The sequence below is a fragment of the Ursus arctos genome, unplaced genomic scaffold (genome assembly GCF_023065955.2).
Source record: "Ursus arctos isolate Adak ecotype North America unplaced genomic scaffold, UrsArc2.0 scaffold_29, whole genome shotgun sequence".
Taxonomy (NCBI): Eukaryota; Metazoa; Chordata; class Mammalia; order Carnivora; family Ursidae; genus Ursus; species Ursus arctos.
Window position 1 is genome coordinate 12132227 of NW_026622974.1, and position 19741 is coordinate 12151967.

At 39.9% G+C, this 19741-nt stretch overlaps 1 protein-coding gene across 8 annotated transcripts in view; it reads right to left on the reverse strand.

Annotated features, from left to right (window-relative positions):
* Positions 1–19741, reverse strand: part of PKHD1 (PKHD1 ciliary IPT domain containing fibrocystin/polyductin) — a 445064-nt gene that overhangs the window by 216763 nt on the left and 208560 nt on the right. For all 8 annotated transcript variants that reach the window (XR_008956175.1, XM_048219586.2, XM_048219585.2 and 5 more), the window contains 3 exons: positions 17435–17681; positions 4192–4369; positions 2610–2805 (listed from right to left, as the gene is read on the reverse strand). Coding sequence is in view for 7 of the 8 variants with exons in the window: in XM_048219586.2 (XP_048075543.1) it covers positions 2610–2805; positions 4192–4369; positions 17435–17681 (621 nt within the window). In the remaining variant the exon portion in view is untranslated. The remainder of the gene's footprint in view (positions 1–2609; positions 2806–4191; positions 4370–17434; positions 17682–19741) is intronic.

Consider the following 19741-nt stretch of genomic DNA (forward strand, 5'->3'; position numbering starts at 1 on the left):
TACACTTCGATCATGGAAACCAGATATCATATATGTCGTGTTATCACGAATCTCGGTTATCTTATAAAATCTAGTCAAGGAAAATAGAATGACACCCTTCCGGAAAGGTTATGATGTGTACGCTAACTTCAAGGCACGTGACATCGTTCATCTTCTGGGGGGAGAAAGAACAAATCTAGAGAAATAAGCTACCGAGAAAACGTACAGTCAAGTAACAGGGCATGCTAATCACATTTGAAGATATTTGGGTGTTTTGTACCACAATTCCGAGATAAGTAGGTATTCTTAACCTCGTTGTATAGATGAAGCCACTGAGGCATAGAGCATTTATAATTCCATGCCCCAGGTGAAATAGCCAGCCAGCCACTGATTAAAACCCTAAGCTCTGGCCATGAGCTTTCCAAAAGAATCTGCATCCCATAAAGACATTTGCCAAAACAAAAACAAAAACAAAAAAAGACAAAACTGGCCTTGGTAGAGAAGAGGAATACTCTCAAAACATATTATATGTATAGGATTTTTTTCTTTGTCACTGGGGATCAGCGAGAAGTTTTCTCCCACAACCCTGCCTAGCACCCCCACCCCCCCACACACACCCTATTTGGTCAGTGATCAATGATTATTTAGTGGGCAGCACACTCTAGTGGGGAGATCCAGACCAGGAGCTAGAATGCCTGGGTTCTGATTTTTTCCCCCTTCTCAGCTGGGTCTAAGATTAGTCAGGTATCTGCAAACACACACCAAGTAGCCAAATGGAGGAAACAAAGATAATTGTGATTTTGCTTGAAACTTCCTATCCTGGGGGATGTGGAGAGGTTGCAAACAAACAATACAAACAAAGATGGTCCGCTTAGAAGTGGTCAACAGATTAATGAAACACAGCGAACTGTCAGTGAGGCAGCACTCTGAGCGAAAAGCCAGCCAGGAACAGGAGCAGGGTCTCTCCATTCCATGCCCCCCCCCCCCAAGTCTGGCAGGAAATTCAATGGCCTTGAAACAGGTCAAGCAGTCTCCCTGCGGTAAAATGAAACTTCTGTACACACAACTCTCCCCACGTTGTTGTTGGTTTTTGTTTTTTTTTTCAGGAATATGTCCACATAGACTGTGAGGTCTCGACTTATGTTCTCTTCTTAGATTTAAGTGTATTCTATGCAAATTATCCCAGTCACCGACCTATAAAGTCACATGGTCCAGAAAAAAACAATTACGTGAAAGTAACAAACTAATCAATATGGAGCGTGCAGGGCAGAGAGCTAGAACTCTATGGCTTGGGGTCCTGTTGGGGTCCCCGCCGCCAACTACCTTACTGCCATTACGGCATTATGAGCCTTCCCAGTGATGCTGTAAACTTGACACAGAGGATAGCCAAAATTATAACCAAATCTACCGGGTCCAACATAGCTGCTTGGGACGCACCACCATCGAGGAGCAATGCAAGCTTCGTTCCCCATGAGTCCTCGTATCCTCACTGTACCGGCCCAGGAATGAGAACGGAAGTGGCTCTTGCCACCTACCTACCCCATTCACTCAGAGCATACAGGGGGCACAAATGACCTCAGAGGCCAGTACGTGGAGCACTGGGAATCGTCTTAAGGAACAAGGGTCTCCATGTTCATTAAACATTCAACCAACCCTCTGAGATTTCCTGGTCCTTTTCCAGTTCCTCTTATCTAAAGGTGGAGATACCAGGGTATTCTGATACAAAGAATGATTTCAATTAATAAAGGCTACCTACCTAATAAAAATGTTTTATACTGAAAAATGCATCTATATCATATATATATATACTCTTACATACATACAGATGTACATGTAAACATAAATATACATACTTACACAGATGTGCCTTTCTACCATATATGTGTATAAATAATATGAGTATAACTTGCTATTAATTCAATAAATAATGATAACAAAGGGGAAGAAAATCTGTAGCTGCACGACTTGATTTTTTTTTCTTTATGCCATAAATGTCCCTTTGCCATGCTTGCCTCACTTGGCCATTTAAGTTAGTTTGCAGTTCATCAACAAAATCGGACCAATGGACAAGACAGGCTCTTCACAAGCATGCTAAGTAATAGAGAACAATTCGAAATTAAAATTTTGTTCTAGAATATATATCAAGTGAACAGTCAGAGTTAATGACACCTCTTTGCTCTTATTTAATGGCTGCATTTGGCTCTAGCTGTAAAAATAGTCTCAGGGTTCTCTGTCCACTCTCAGTTTTTATAATTTTAGGTTACATTTATGGTTGATGAAATCAGAAATAAAATTTGAATGGTACAATTCAGTACAAATAGAACGTACAACAATCCATTTGGCAAAGACTTAACAATACCAGGGAATCACCATATTCTCCTCTCTAGTGCTATTGAAATTTCATAGTCACAGGGCTCAAGGGTAGATTAGGCTCAGCTGACCAATGGAGAGGGGCAAGGAACTCAGAACAACTGTCCAGGCAGTCTGGTTTCAGAGCCCAACCACTTAACCATAAAACACAGCTCTCCCCTTCAGGTCCTCATCACTTCATAGCACAAATATTTGGAATTCAAGAGTGAACAGTGGCTTCAGACTACGTGCCCTCAAAATTCTCATCCAATTATACTTACCCAGATAGGTGAGTTGCCTCAACTGGGTATTGAAGAACCAGTCACAACCTTGGTCCTGACCAGGTGATGGCAGAGACGGAAGGGACCGCCCCACCTGACTCCCACACCTTACGAGGATGTCAGGGTAAGGCCACAGGACCGTGTGCACCAGCAGGAGGTAGTTCCCAGGAGCAAAGCTGCCAAAAGTTGCTGAGTACTTGAAGTGAGAGAACAATACAATAACGCTCATTGAGTAAGGAAAGCTTTCCCTGAAAAAGAACTACAAAGAACCCAGATGGAGTACTTTAGAAATACAGCAGTTCACACCCAGATTATTCTTCTTGAAGGAAATAGGCTTACTTAAATCCACTCCATGATAAATTCATAACCAGGGCTCCAGAATCCTAGAACGTGAGGACTGAAAAACTCCATAGATTTCTCTTGTTTAACAACCTCAATTAACAGAGGAGAAAACCCAGACAAGTGAGTTGACTTGTCCCAGGTCAAACAGCTAGGAGAGACAGAGCCAGATCTAGAATTCTTTTCCAGTTTTTCCCATAATTTAAAGAGGCAGGCAATGATAGCAGGCGCACCCATCCGTTTGTGATAGTAAAGCGAGCATTGCTGGAGCATTCATTACATGCTCAGGTTCTATTCATGTCAAGGCATTCAATCCTTCAAAGACTCCCTGTGATTGTCACTACTACTGCCCCCATTTTACAGAGGAGGAAGTTGAGGCAGGCAGAGGTTCAGGAACTTGCCCCACACCACAAAGCAGGGGAGTACCGAGCCAGGATGGACACTAGGGTCTCCACCTTTACAATCATCATTCTGATGCCTTCACCTTATTTGGTGGAAAATTCCCCAAAATGTTCTCATGGGAACCTCGAGGGAAGGAAAGAACTCTTCTTTCTGAGAAGCGTAGCGAGAGGATCAAAGGAGATTCTGCCTTCAACTATACCACACGTAAGACCCGCTCTCATGACTTTAAGGAGAATGTGAAGGAAGTAAGAAATGCATTAAAAGGAAGAGGAGAAGCTTGAGGAAATCCACTGGATTATCTTTTTTTTTTTTTTCAGAAAATACACCCACTTTCCACATAGCTATTCCTATCTTCACCGCCCCTAACCATTTGACTCCTTCAACCACCCCAATGAAGTTCCAGACCTTTATTTGCAAGTTAATATTTGACCACAAGGTGGCAGTATGCAATGTAAAAATGCTTTGTTAAGACCTTTTCTCTGGCTACAAACACTTCTCTAAGGGGTAAATTGGTTCTTAATCCCTAATCTAATCACATAATTCTACAGAATGCTTAGAAGGTGTTTGTCATTGTATTAATAAAGTTAAAATTTCAGGCAGAACCATTGTGTTATTCAAGACAAAATTCAAACAGATTCTAAAATTTTTAAGTTAAAAAAATTAAAATAAAAAATAACTGCCATATCTTATATTCAGATTACATTCATCAGGCCAAAATGCTGTGGCAGTTTTCTTTATCAGCACCAGAAGATTCAAATTTCTGCAAACTGCTATTTCACAGGTTGAAAGATAAAAACCCCTGGGGAATGGACCATACCCGTGAATGAATTCCTGGGGTTACCTGCAGAGATCTGTTGATCCAAGGGGTCTCAAACTGCAGTGTGTAGGTCTCTTGATCCAAGAGCAGAGCCATCCAGCCATAAAGGTTAGACAATGTGTCATGTATATAATTGACAATGGTTGTCTTATTTCTGCTGTCAGTTATGGTTAAATCATAAGAAACAACTGGAGCAGTAGCTCTAGGGTGAATTAAAAAGAAAAAAAAACAAAAAAACCCAAATGGGTGGTAAGTTATTTGTCCATTCTGGATCTAATCCACTCCTCTCCCGTCAGTGGTAATTCATCTTCTATTCTTTCCACGTATGTCTTGGGCCATCTTGTCTGTATGTTTATGGAGCTTTTAGCAATCACTGTGTGGGTCAAAACAGCCCAGTTGGGAAGATGTCATTGGATCATTTGTGCATTCCACTGGTCTGGTGGATTGAAGGTAGAAACACTCAGACCTGAGGCCACTGATAAATGCCATCCCATTGAGTTCACACAGGCCAGGACTATATACTATTATTTTTATAAAGTAATGTCCATGTCTGGAATTTTGCCATAGACCAATTTTATCAGCATCAGAAAACATTATATAGTTATTAGATATTCTTACGGGAAGCAATGACCGAGAACCTAATGTGCCCATATTCTCAGAAGCCCACCTCCCACTGCTTGGCAGAAACAGCTTCGGTAGCCTTCCCTACAATGAAGAGGTAACCTTGCTCCTCTCTCCTGTGGGCTTGCATAATGACCAGCTCTCACTGCTACCACCGTACCTGGTGTCGGCTTTTTTGTGTGTTAATATAGATTGTGAGATCTTTTAAGTTAGAGATATTCTGTCCATTTTGGTCTCCTCCACGTTGGCACAGGACCTGCACATGATGGGCACTCAAACCATGTTTGTTGTAAGAAGGAAGAGTGCATGGATGAGCTCTCTCTAAGGCAGCTGGTGCCCACCCATTTCCTAGTTTACAGAAAGCATTTCTAGAAGTGCATTTTAGTAAATGAGGAAACTGAGGCAGAGTATGGCAAAAGCATTATGTGAATGTCAATGGCAGAACTGGAAATTTATTAATTTCTACAAATTACACAGCCCACCCTAGAAAGTGATTTTTAAGACTTCACTAGAACAAATAGATTTAGCCACATGCTAAGATCCTAAAAGAAAGTCAAAGTGGACAGAAAATAAAAGGCAAAAGTAAAAAAAAAAAAAAAATCAATACACATTATGACTGTCCTTCCCCCTTTGGTTTGGTTTTCATGAGAATCTTTAACCGTGGCATTTTGCTGCAGGCAGATAATTAAATTCTCAAAGTAGAGGTAAATGAGACAAAGGAGGATGTTGGGTTTTCAAAGTGAGGTGTGGCATGAGCATATCCAAAGCCAATTTACAATCCAGTGCATTTTATAAAAGGGAAACTGTTTTTAGCATGAACTGCTTGGGCACTCTGATCAAATGGGCATCAACTGGGAATCTGTATCTGCACACCCGAGGTGGAGGCATTTGGGTGAATTACTGACCCTCTTTAAGCTTTCATTTCCTTTTTCAAAAAATGAAGGCAAATAATATGTATCTTACATATACGTAAAACTGTGAAACTCAGAAATGATCTATGTATTCAGTAACCATCACCAAGCCTGGTTAACATCTACCCACAGTTCATTTAAGAACGAACCTGAGGGGGCTCCTGGGTGGCTCAGTTGATTAAGCGTCTGACTCTTGGTTTTGGCTCAGATCATGATCTCATGGGTCCTGAGATCTAGCCCCACACTGGGCTCTGCGCTCAGCAGGGAGTCTGCTTGAGATTCTCTCCCTCTGCCCCTCCCCCTAGTCACACAGTCTCTGTCTCTCTCTCAAATAAATAAATCTTAAAAAAAAAAAAAAAGGAACAAACCTCAGATGTGCCAGGTTTGCCATTCTGTACTATTTATTTTAATGTTTAGCAATTTATCCATGATATTTGGTCATTTAAAAACACACTCAAAACCCTCCATGGTACAGAGCCTTGGCCCTGGCACTGCAGTATTTGATACATACTTCTTAAAAGAATACGTGTGCAATGGCTGGATCATAGGGTCCAGCCATTGCGCTACTGGGTATTTACCCCAAAGATACAGATGTAGTGAAGAGAAGGGCCATATGCACCCCAATGTTCATAACAGCATTGTCCACAATAGCTAAATTGTGGAAGGAGCTGAGATGCACTTCAACAGATGACTGGATTAAGAAGATGTGGTCCTGGTGATGGGTAGTAAGGAGGGCACGTTATTGCATGGTGCACTGGGTGTTATACGCAACTAATGAATCATCGAACTTTACATCAGAAACCAGGGATGTACTGTATGGTGACTAACATAATAAAAAAACATTAAAAAAAAAAAAAAGAAGATGTGGTCCATATATACAATGGAATATTACTCAGCTATCAAAAAGAACGATTTCTCAACATTTGCTGCATCATGGACGGCACTGGAGGAGATAATGCTAAGTGAAATAAGTCAAGCAGAGAAAGACAACTATCATATGATTTCTCTCATCTATGGAACATAAGAACTAGGATGATCGGTAGGGGAAGAAAGGGATAAAGAAACGGGGTATAATCAGAAGGGGGAATGAAACATGAGAGACTATGGACTCTGAGAAACAAACTGAGGGCTTCAGAGGGGAGGGGGGTGGGGGAATGGGATAGACTGGTGATGGGTAGTAAGGGGGGCACGTATTGCATGGTGCACTGGGTGTTATACACAACTAATGAATCACTGAACTTTACATCAAAAACCAGGGATGTACTGCATGGTGACTAACATAATATAATAAAAAATATTATTATAAAAAAATAAATAATAAATAAATAAAAAGTAAAGACACTGCAAAAAAAAGAATACATGTGGTTTTTTCGTTTGTTAATTAATAAAATGAAAGGGATGAAAAATTTGGGGGGCATTTGGGGTAAAAAAAAACAAACCCTACTCGTTTCCCAGATTTCCCGATGCAGCACTAACTGAATCTTTAGGAAGCTTGGGGTGGAAGACTTTCTCTGATTGGGCTTGGGATACTTAACGTTTTTCACATGTGTATCAGGATGTACATCAGAATGAAAGAACAATCCCAAACTCGTATTCTTAGAGTCAGAATGGACAGGAAGGTCATCTGTTCCAACTTCCAACCCACTGTAGGAGTTCCGTCCACATTTCAGCCTGTCCCTTCCTCCAGTTATGGGATCTCCACCATTACATTTATGGTGTTTATTTTTACATTTTAATCTTCAGACAATCTTTAGAAAGGTAAATTTTCTTCCTTGTATTTCCTATCCATTCGCAGTCCTCATGGCTCTCTTTTCCTCCAACTGAAACCACATGTTCCAGAGTCCCAGGAGATGCTCCAGCACAATCTGGCCCCACTTATACATTTCAAAAATAGTCTTCTAAAAAATAAATGTAAAACTAATGTGTTAAGAAGAGATAAAGTTGGAACCAAGAAATACCAAAGAGGTCAACAGGTTGGCCAGAGTAGCTACCCTGATCAGTTTGTAAAGCGAGAGTCCTCGAACTCCAGAGAATGATTCTGAGTATTTCAGATTCTGAAAGTGTCTCCTTTCAGTTTTCACAGAAACATATGGGCCCTGGAAAATGAATCACAAGAACTAAATCCAGGAGAGACATATAGATAAATCAGAATTCCCATTTAATAATTCACAGTAAGAAATAAGGCTATCTTTCAAACAGCAGGTATTTGATACATATTTGTTGAATGAGTAAGTGTTAAAATGGACCAATACACTCCAAACCGGTGTTTGGTGATGTCTCTCCCCAACAGAGAAGTCTACCTGGAAAAACCACATGAGGGTCAGAAGACTTCTTATGAACTTATCAATTGAAGAAGACAAGCAATTTGATCATAAGTTATCAGAGCCTGATACAGCCAACCCCCATATTAGCAGGAAGTTTGCCATGAAAACTTAAACACTTATACATAATGGTCAGAAAACGTCTCCTGAACATATATAAGCAATCTATACTACTAGTGAGCCCTGGTTTAAAAAAATGCGAAGGCAAAAAAAAAAAAAATTAATTTAAACTTTAAAATGCTAAGGTTTCCTTATGAACTGGTATTTCTTTTATCCTAGTCAGGTGCTTTCAATTATACCACTTTTACAAACAGTTTTTTTTTTTTTAATTATAGACCAAAAGAAGACTTCTACTTATTCAAAGCCATCTGTCTGTTCACATTTAGTTCCTCCAACCTATATTTTGTCACTTACATTGCCTTAGCAATCTATGTTTGTCACTCTTTTCTTAAGATATCATGCATACCATCTGCAAAAATATGAAAATATTACCTCAGTATGTTACAAAACAATCAATTGGGTAGATAGTTTCAGAAATGCTTCTTAATTTCAGCAGTGTGGCCCCAAGAATCTTCCAGGTCATTCTGACTAGACTTCATTATTTCTCAAATTTCTATCAGCATCACATTTATAAATCAATGTTTAGGGTACAATTTCTCCTGGGGTCAGTTTCTATGAATTGTGAATTCAATTATTGAAGGTGCCATTTTTTCAGACCATACGCCCCAGTTCCTAAAAGCTCATATAAACATGACCCCCTCTTCAAATATTGTAAAACCACCGAATGTTAACATTCATTCGGTTCTATTTGTCTCTGGGACTACCTATCATACCTTCCTTCTGATGCCCTTCTCCTCCCAAGCAGCATCCGACAATCTGAAGCTAGCTGCCTGATCAACCAGAGACCCACCATAGCACACTGTGGTCCTAAACTATCCTTTCCTCTGCCTTCTTCATGCATTGCCCTGACCCTATCAAGCCATCCCAACCATCTCAGCTAAGGTTTATGTGGGATGCAATTTTACAGGCCCTCGTGTACAGCACCAACTTTGTGTAATTCAGTCCAGGTAGAGAAGGTGGTTATCAAATAGGCCTTCATTACAGCTGGTAATGGAAAAGGTGCATTCTGAAAAGAAAATCAAATGTCAAAGACCCATCACCCCATAGGCAAGATGCCTTACGTTGACCATCACTGGGGGCCAAAAATCCAAAGTCAAATCAACTCCTCTCCTTGTAGGCCAAATGCCAGCAGTGACAATGGTGGGCTCTTCTGAAAAGCACCAAAAGAACATCAAGTCTCAAAGAACACCATGAAGAGAATTTACCAACCATAATGACTATGATTTTCACTTGCCCTAAATAGCCACCAATTTCCCTGTGCCCTAAATAGCCACCAATCTCCCTCTTTTTACTGTTAATGAAGCAAAGGAGCACAAAAGTCTTTCTAATTTGGAGGAGCCAAGGGAGTCTGCATGGGCCATTAGCAGCGGAGAGCTTCATTACTAGGGGAAGAAGTCTCTCCCTGAACTTCTCATGGCTTTATGTGCAAGAAATCAGGAGGCAACCAGTCCATTTTAAATGTTAACCCTTCCCTCTGCCTCAGCAAGAGCTCTGTATATAATCAAAAAGACAAAAAGACTACAAGCCTTTCCTTCTTTTTTCCCGTTCAAGGGAGTGCCCTAATTTTTGTTCTTTTTTTTTTTTTTAATAACAGAGCTTGTTTTTAACTAAGGGATATTTTCCTTTAGAAATACAGCACTATCACTGGATAAAACTTCCCAGCCTAAGTATCAATTTAAGATACTAGTTGCATAAACAGTTATGTAATTTAGTGCCCATATACTGTGTGGAGCTGTTGAATGTATACTGCCCACAAAGGATTTGTTAGGCAATCAACAATACCAATGAGAACAAATATTAACTCTCTGGTTTGTGTTTACCATTAGCTTACTTTTCCTGAGGGTCCATATCTCTGTGTATTAAGACAAACATTGCACTGAGCTCTAAATGCTCTCAATTCAGAACAATTGTGAAATAAACCCTTTATAATTACACATCTCCTAAGCCAGACACATCCTAGTAACTGGCCTCAAAGGGTGCCGCATCTCCTGAATATTAGTTCTTGCTGCCGTCACTCTCCTCTTCTACCGCACAAAGAGGACGAAATCAGAATTTCGAGCACAGACACCAGCTGTGTGTGGGACAGCATTGCTTGAGCACCCTTTAAAAGTCCTTGAGCTCATAACACGTCCTTATCAGAAAACCACTATCCTACCTCTGACCTGCCACCATCCAGTACTATTTTCTATGTAGCAATAATTTTTATATCCCCTTATGGATTGAGAAACACTTACAAACATTTCTCCTTCTGAGTAAGACACCTAAAAAGAGGAAGAAAGCCACCACACTCAGTCGTCTCCCCCAAACTTTTAACAATCCTTAAATACACATACAAAATAGAACGGTTAAGCAGAGAGGAAAACATGGGATTTAATAATCCTTGTGTTTCCGACAGGCACACCCCAACTTCACTCCCCCGTGACTTTGCAGCTATCTGTCTCTGTTTTTCTTTTTTCAGAATTGGCTAAAGCAATAATAATTTATTGTAGAGAAGTCCTGGAATCAACCCAGCACCTCCTCAAAGATGGCGTCTATCGTTTTGGCAGCATGCTTAGGACAATACTTCTTGCTTATTCTATTCTGAATCCGTGAAGAGAAGCAATAGATGTCTAATGTCCTACCTAAGATAATCCTTCATACATTGCATCTCTTCTCTTGATCTGTTGAATTCAGCCAGAATGACCACCTCAGAACATGTGAACTTCACCATTGGAGCTATGTCCCCAGAAGGCAAACAACTACTTCTCAGGGATGTTGAAAAACAATTTTATGCATCAGATAGGGAGTTAGACTACGAAACTCATATTCCCTTCTATACACACACACACACACACACACACACACACACACCTGGTGCTGTGGTGGAGCTGACTGACACCTACTCACTAGCTCACTGTCAGCCCCTCTTCCCGATGTGTTCAGTGACAGCACGATGGTAGCCGTGAATAGGTCATATGAGAGTATTTTCACCACGGAATTGGGCAAATGCTACAAATCAGGGCTTTTCTGTTCTAGAGAGCTAGCTTGTAAACATTTACTGGCTTGCTGCTATGGCCCTTCATTATTCATGAAATTTAATAACCATGTAGTATTGTTGATATTCCCCAGACTGGGGTCCATTTTTAGATCTTTTTCTACTTTACTTCTATAACCTCTGGTGACAAGAAAGGATAATACTTCTTGGAATTTTCCTGCCTCACTTTTTTTTTTTTTTTAGAACTGAAAAGATACCATTAGTGATGCTATGCCTTTATCCCTAGGAAAGAGAGCTAGGCGATTATTAAAGGAGAAGCTAGGCCAAAATTTCCATTTGAACTCTTCTTTACTTTTGCATTCACAGAGGCAGGGGGTGCCTCATACTTTGAACACGACACATTAAGAGCAGTTACATAGGTAAAAACTGAACGCAAGCACTACAGGAGAGGATATTAAGCAAGATCTAAGAATCAAGGTGATCAACAAGAACATTAACCTTTTCTTTTCCAGAAGTAGGAAGAAGAAATAGAAGGTATTGGAGCACAATGAGTCAAAGACTGTCCTGAATGACTCCCGATTCTAAGATTAGCTGGGAGGTTTTGCTGGATCGGTACAATGTCATGTGACCATTGCAAAGTATTCCTTAATTTTCAAGAATTGGATTAAGCCGCATTTGAGTTGACTTAATTCCCTTGCCAGGCATTTGTTTCTCAGAAACATAAAATCTATAGTATTTTATTCAATTAGTAGTATGTTTATATGTTGTTTTGTAAATCACAGCTGTAAAATAGAGACTTTTTAAAGACGACATTTATTAAGTACTCACTATATGCCAGGCAATGACCTTGTGAATTAAATACCATTATGTCCATTTTATTGATATGAGAACTGAAGCAAAAAATAAAGGTGAAGCAACTTGTCCAGAAAAACACCCCTTAGGAAGGGGGGGAGTTACAACTGGTACCCACAAATTAGTCTTACTTACTTTTTTATTCTTTAGTCTTTGAAAAATAATTTCAAATATATGCATGTGTCCTGACTATTTTATGTATATCCTATAAACTTGGAAGGACTGGTTGGCCAACCTATAACACCTTATAAACTTTTAATTTTTCCCATATTCAATACAGTCAACAATTAGAGAGACATCAGGGTTTGATTTATTGATATTTGAATAAGTCTATGACAATTGAAATACTACTACTGCTACTACTAATAATAATAACAATAATAATGATAATTCCCAGATAGTAATGGTGAGGGTTGAGTTCTTATTCTCCCCATCACAACTAGATGCATCTAAACCACCAGGTAAAGAAAACAACTGTGAATGCTGACAAACTGCTAATTCAGTAAGGGTGGGATGGGGCAGAGTGAAGAAGGAGTCAGTTATTGGAACACATCATCTGGTCAACCGACAGCCTCAGGAAGCAAAAGCCCAGAAGACATTATGAAAGAACATTCTTAAGTATTACATGTCCCTCGGAATTTTAGAAATAAAGTCAGGATAGTATCTTAATCTTGGATCTTCTAAACAAATGTTCAGTGCCATGAGCTCCTCACAAACATGTCTCAACAGAGAAATGGACAGTAAGAACATGAGGGGAAAATCTGGGGAGTCCACAATTTTTTTAATTATATTCATTTATTAAATACTAATTTTATTGAGTTACTGTGTGTTCAGCATGATATTGGGCACTCTGAGTCAAACAAACAAATAAACAAACAAATAAACCCTATCCTGGCTCGACTTATCATCTACAAGAGATGGACAATTTATGGGGCTCTACCGGAGCTTTGAGTATCGGGTAGAGCAAATATAGAGAGCCAGCACACAGCAGAGTCACCAAAACCTGTACAGGAAACTCAGGGAAGCTTACCCGAGAAAAGGACCTTCATGCTGAGTTCAGGGAATTGAAAGGCACTGAGAAGTTGAGCGTGGCTGAGGCACGGGATGTAGGGAAGGGAGGGCAGAACACTGAGCAATGAGGCTGCAGCTATAAACAGGGAGCAGGTCATGAAGGCCCTGAGAGACATGAAGACTCTGGGACTCTCTTTGGGAGGCACCGGGAGCCCTAAAAAAGTTCCAAGCAAGGGAATGAGTGGATGGCGAGTCAAGATCTGCCTTCACAAAGTTCAAGGATGAGGTCCCAGCAAGGCAGCCAGCTAAGAGGCCATTGTGGTCCCACAGGTGAGAGGACTAGAGAGGGGAAATTGGAAAGGAGAGAAATAGAAAGACGCAAGAAAGATTTTTTTTTTTTTATTTTAAGAGAGAAAATGGACAGGACTTGGTAGGTGATATATGTGGGAAATAAGGTAAAAGAGGAGTCAAGGGTGACCCCATGCTTCTGGTTTAGATAACTGAAGCATTCGCCTGAACATCCAGGATTTCTCAACACCCAGGGAGCAACAGTCTATGGATAAAGAACATAAATTCAGCTTTGACAAGTTGACTTTGAGATGGCTATTATACACTCTAGTGGAAAGCATTGCTGCTCAGTAGGAATATAATGCAAGCCATAAAGGCAAGCCACAGCTATAACTTTAAATTTTATAGTAGCCACATTAAAAAAGACGAAACAGGTGAAATTAATTTTAGTAATATATTTAACCCAAAATATCCAAAATATTATTCTTTCAACATAATCAAAATAAACAAGTTATTGAGATATTTGATTTTTTCCTACAGCGTCTGAGAAATATGGAGTATAATTTAGACTTACAAGACATCTCAATTGGGACTAGCCACATTTTAAGTGCTTGGTAGCCACATGTGGCTAGGGGCTATGATATTGGACAGTGCAGATCCCAAGGGCAATTGGATAAATGGGTCTGGAGTTCAGTAGAACAGTATAGACTAGAGGAAAAAAATCTGGAAGCATCACTGCATGTTAACTGAAATAACTGGGTGAAATAACCCAGATCCCTGGAAAGAGTATGACTTGAGAAGAAAGGAAAGTGCTTCACAGAGCCCTAAGGAATGCTAGCATTTAATTTATTTTTTCAAGTAATCTCCCATTGTGGAGCTTGAACTCACAACCCCGAGATAAAGAGTCACACACTCTACCAACTGAGCCAGCCAGGTGCCCCAACATTAGCATTTAAGAGATAAGGAGAAGAGCTTATAAAGGACACATAGAAGGAGCGCACAACAACCTCTTGGTAATATTATCTTTGTTCCACGTAAGTATCCCTATACAGAAGAAAATATCCATCTAAATTTGGGGGAATCCATAAATCAATGAATTATGTGAGGCATGTCATCATTATGGGACCTCTGGAGAAAAATGGTCACGGATATATTTTTCTGAAATGAGGTTCTGACTTACACAATAGGACTAACACCACCCCTGTCTTATCAGGAAGGATGGGGTCGGTAGAATGAGACTTGCAGTAACAGAAGCTGGGAAAAGAACACTATCCAGATACCTGTGGCTCCTACAGAAAGAAAATGTTTTACAATTGGTGAGTGGGAGAGAGAACATAAGCAACACTCATACAGATCAAGCACCTTGCCGTTTTAACAAAACAGGAACTAGACTCTGCCTTGTAGAGAGTGGGAATTTGTCTTCACCTAAGTATTAAATATTATTACCAACTTCAAATATATATATTCGCCTCTGTCAACCCAACTGTTACAGTTGGAGTCAGAGGAAGCTCCAAAACAGGAAATGTCACAAATATGGGTACACATCAGACCTAAATAAGGTAGTGAGGGATAGAAACGGAAGGTCTCCAATGTCAAACAAAGAACTTAGAGTGAAATTGGACCATAGAGGGGGCCTTCCCAGAAAGAAATCACTCTCCGGCCACTTGGTTGTTAGCAAAGGGGGGAATGGATGCCTTGTTTATGCAGCTCTGTGAGGCCTCCCACCCTGCCCTTGGGGGGGCCTTGTGCTGGGGGAGGGAGGTAAGAGCTGAAAGTGAAGACAGCAGGGTGCTTGTGCCATATCAGATCTCCATCAACACGCAACCCCAAAAGATCATGACTGTGGGAGCTTTGTAAATCAACTCTTAGGGTGCTTGCTCCGGGGCAAATAGCACAACAAATTAATCCTTTCTCCATGAAATGCAGCAAAGTTTGTATCTATGCTGAATTCAAATTGCTCATTAGCTCTGACATGTTCCTAATGAGGTTATAATGCTCTGGGACAGAGATCAAGTCACTGAGCACAAATAGCTAGAGATAGAATCATAGAAAAACAAAGTTAGAAGGACCTTGGAGCAGAGCTTCTAAAAGTTTAATATCAATCACCTAGAGATTCTGATTCAGGAGTCTGAGATGCCCCACGTCTAACTAGCTCTCAGGTAATGCTGATGCACTTTGACTAGCAAGGCCCAAGAGATGATCAAATCCAGTCACCTTATCTTAGAGGTAAGGACACTAGAGCCCAAAGACATATCATTGGGAGTGTGTTGCAACTTCCCTGAGGATTATTTTGGGGTAGTTGGGCATTTGTCCATAGACCTGTAGGTCCGCCTAAAATTTTTTAAATAGAAGCGTAGGGAGTAGGGTGGCCAACCATCCTGGTTTCCTCAAGGCTGGGACGTGAAATTTTCTATTTTAAAACCAGGAAAATTCCAGATAAACCAAGACTAATCTTTCATCCTTGTAGGACCCTTTTGAATCTCCACATTAATATTGTATCAGGACTATTATCATTTTTACCTTATCAGTCCCTGAGTGCTGGGATCATGACCTACTGCCAAGATAAGCACCTAAGTATCCTGTCCTGCAGTTGTCCAAGAAGAGTTGCTTAGACAAGATCACATCTGCAGAACCTTTTACCACCACATGGCTAAGTACTTTTTGTTTTTAATTTTTATTTTGTTTTATTTAAATAGAGTTGGTGCACAATGTTACACTAGTTTCAGATATATAACATAGTGATTCAACAACTTTGTATGTAATGTTCACCACGAGTGTAGCTCTCATCTGCCACCATACAACGCTATTAGAATACCACTGACTATGTTCCCTGTGCTGTATTCCCATGACTTATTCATTCCATAACTGGAAGCCTGTGCCTCCTACTCCCCTACTAAGTATCGTTCTAAGAGACAGTCTCCAGTAGTTCTCAAGGTCGTGCATGAAAAAGGAGTATCAAGGACACAGAAAAAAATACATAAGCATATCATGTTCTTTTTAACTACACAAATCTATTTTAATTTTTCCCCATTTGAAAAAATATATATCTAAGAAATAAATCACTAACTTTTAGAAGTCTCAAACACACATTAACAACATCGTCGGTAAAATCACTAAAATAACAGTAATACTAAGGATGTATCCCTGATATTGAAAACAGAAAGTATACTGTGCACAACTGAAATGATTAGAAATTAAAATCTCTCTCCACATTGCTATTTTGCTCACTAGAATTAGGCCCATTAACATCTGAAAGAATAATAAGCAGTTGAGAAAGCAAAAGTGGTAAGTTTTCAGACTAGCCAATGCTAGCAGTGTGTTGCTATGGCTTCTAAAAAAGAATCAAAATGCACAGTCCTGATTGCATTGACTTACCATGGAGTTTACCTGCTTAAATAAGATGCCAACATTGTCTGGCTGAATCACTTGACTTAATATTCATGCAGTTAGGACACTTAAAACAATGGAAGGAAAGAAGTGTGGCTAAATATATGCAATGCATTTGAAATAGGTAAAAGATAGAACCCTAGACACTCAGCAATCATTACCTGGAAATTAAAGAGGGCAGAAGCAATCCTATTATGCATTATAAACAGCCTAGCTGCTGACTTAATGGTAGTTTGACTAGCATAACCAAGGAGTCCTTGCTCCAATATTAATAGGAAATGTATTGTGCAGATCCAATAGTTCATGAAATTAACAAGGAAAATGAACTGGAGTGGAGCAACTTTGCAAGTAATAGGAAGGCATCAGCAATTGCTTCCCCAGAGCATACTGAACACTTAAAAAGAGCTTGGGGAGAGTACATGTATATAAGTGAGAATGGACATTATTGGAATTTTTTAAATAATACTTCTAATTTAAATACTTTTCAAATTCTCCATTGGTTGCAAATCTTTTCAAGAAGAAACCATCGGCTCAAAATGTCAATAAGTGGTCATGGGCTTTGGGATCTGGTCCACTGATATTGAAAGTTAGCTGCCACTTGAATCAGCCTAAAATGACCATAAACATGATTTGACAGCTGTCAAAAGCATTCCCATATCATTTTTATAGAACTAAATACTTCTAATAGAATCTAGAAAAGTTTCCCTTCTATAAACCCCAACAGCCTGAACAATATATGCATGCTCATTGGCAAGCCAAAAAGTATGGTGAAGTCAACTTACAAACCAATAGACATCCGATGAAAGAGAACATCTTCCCCACAGACACTGCCATGAACAATCTGACTGAAGCCTGCATTGACCAAACAAGAAGCTGGGAGGGTTTCCATAGAAGGAAGAATATGACTTCTGTTTCTCCCAGATAGAGACCCATCCAAGTCTTCCAAAATTGCTGCATGAGGAAATGGAAATGCTACTAAGTTGGGAGAGTTTATAAATTTCAGCTGGTTGGTCTTCACAGTAAATCCACCTATAAATCGGAAAACAGAAAGACCGTTACACATGGCCCAAAAGACTATTACAACAAATGACAGCTGAATTCACTGGGATTTTTTAGTACTTTAAACTGCCTATTTGTACAGTTACCATTCACTTGCTTATTTATTCAAGGAAAAAAAAATCATGAGAGTTTGTTGTATGCCAGGCTCTGTGGTATGCGCTAGAGACACAGAAGGGAGCAAGAGCGGGATTGGCACTGCCTTCATGCTGCCTGTATTCTAGGGCAGTGATTTTCAACCAGACTGGGTTTGCCCTCTAGGGACATCTGGCACTGTTTGGAACCATGGTTGGCTGTCACAGCTGGGTCAATGGCAGGGCTACTGGCATCTGGTGGGTAGAGGCAGGGAGGCCGCTAAACATACTCACTGCATGGGACAGTCCCCACAACCAAAAATTATCCAGCCTAAAGTACCAATAGCACGAAGGGTGAGAAACAGGTACAATGGGAAATAAAGATACAGAACACTAATTTACTAGTTATTAGTAAAGGGGTCGTGGTTCAGTCTTTCCATCTTTCTGCTCTCGTTCTTCTATAGGGAGTCTAACTCTATCTGTTATGAGGCTCGTATTTCAAGCATTCACCCTCAAAAGCAACGTTCAATCAGCCATGTGGGCAAATGGCAATAATAGCACACTTTTTAAGTATTAGCAGTAGGGCTACACTGTTTGTGGTCTTTCTCTCACCCCACCTGCATGTAATTCATCAGTACTGCTGCTGGTCCAGCGGCCAGGTCCCTCAAATTCCCACAGCCCCATTATTAAAATGTAAAAACTGAGTACATATAGGACCTCAGTACATATGCTACTATATTTCTGTGTTATGTACATTATAAAATATACATTATAAAATATAAAAGGAAAATAAAAAGAGTAAGATACAAATAATTAGTGGCCCCGATGTTTTCATTCCGCATCCCAGCAGAGTCCATGCAGTGAATTGTCATGCATTCGAGACTCCAGGATTCCACCTCTTGCAACTTATATAGTTCATCTAATACCACAACCACCCACCCCTCTACCACTAGGTCCTGTTGGAATGTTTGCATATGCTGTTCCTAATTCCTAGAAAATTTTCTCTGCCTGTGTCCCCTTGCAAATTTCTATTTGTCTTTCAAAACCCTGCTCAAGAGCCACCTCTATAAAACCTTGCCTGACCCCTTTCTTGCTCCTTCACTGACCTTGTTCAGTTCTCTAGGACTGGACTCATCACACTTACTACAGTGACTGGCTTAAATTTATTTTTGTGTCTAGGTCAAGAGATCCTGGAAGAGAAGAATTATGTGTTTTTTCATCTTTGTACACCCCAGTTCCTCAGACAGAACCTGGAATGGACAGTTTTTAAGTAAATGAAAGAGACAGCTTAGCCCAGGTCATCCAGTGAGAAGAGATTAGAGGTCATGAAGAGTAGTATGCTTTTCTTCAGGGTCTCATGAATGATATGAAACAGTGAAGCTATTAAAGAACTGAGGGATTGTAATTTGAAGGGAATGCCATAAGGCATTTTTTATTCCTATTATTATTTCTACAATCTTAAACTCAGATGCCACCCAAAAAAAAAAAAAAAAAAAACAGTCTCTGACTCTGCCTATACAGAAAAAAAAAAAGTAAAGTGGAGACTTACTGATTATTCATTTAATTAAAAAAACAAACAATTATCTAAATTGGTGAATCAAACCACAAGAGCATATTTACTTGAATTACTTGGTTTGGCTGTTTACAATGATCAAATCAACTAGATTGCTCTCTACTTCTTTTCACCTTGGCCCATGAGTCCTTCAAGGTATTTCTCACCACCTCAGAGATGTGGTTAACAAGTGAACGAGAATTCCTATGGTTCTCTTTGTGTATACAACAAGCCTTGGGCTGTTGAAAACATAAAGTACCGAATTCTGGCTCTTTTAAGAAAGATTGCGTGTGTGTTAGTTTATACCCATATGTCTATCCACTCAACTTCATTTATTCAATCAATGAACGGCCTAATGGGCACCAAGCTGCTGGGACTAATGATAAACCTCTGAGCAGGGGAGACAG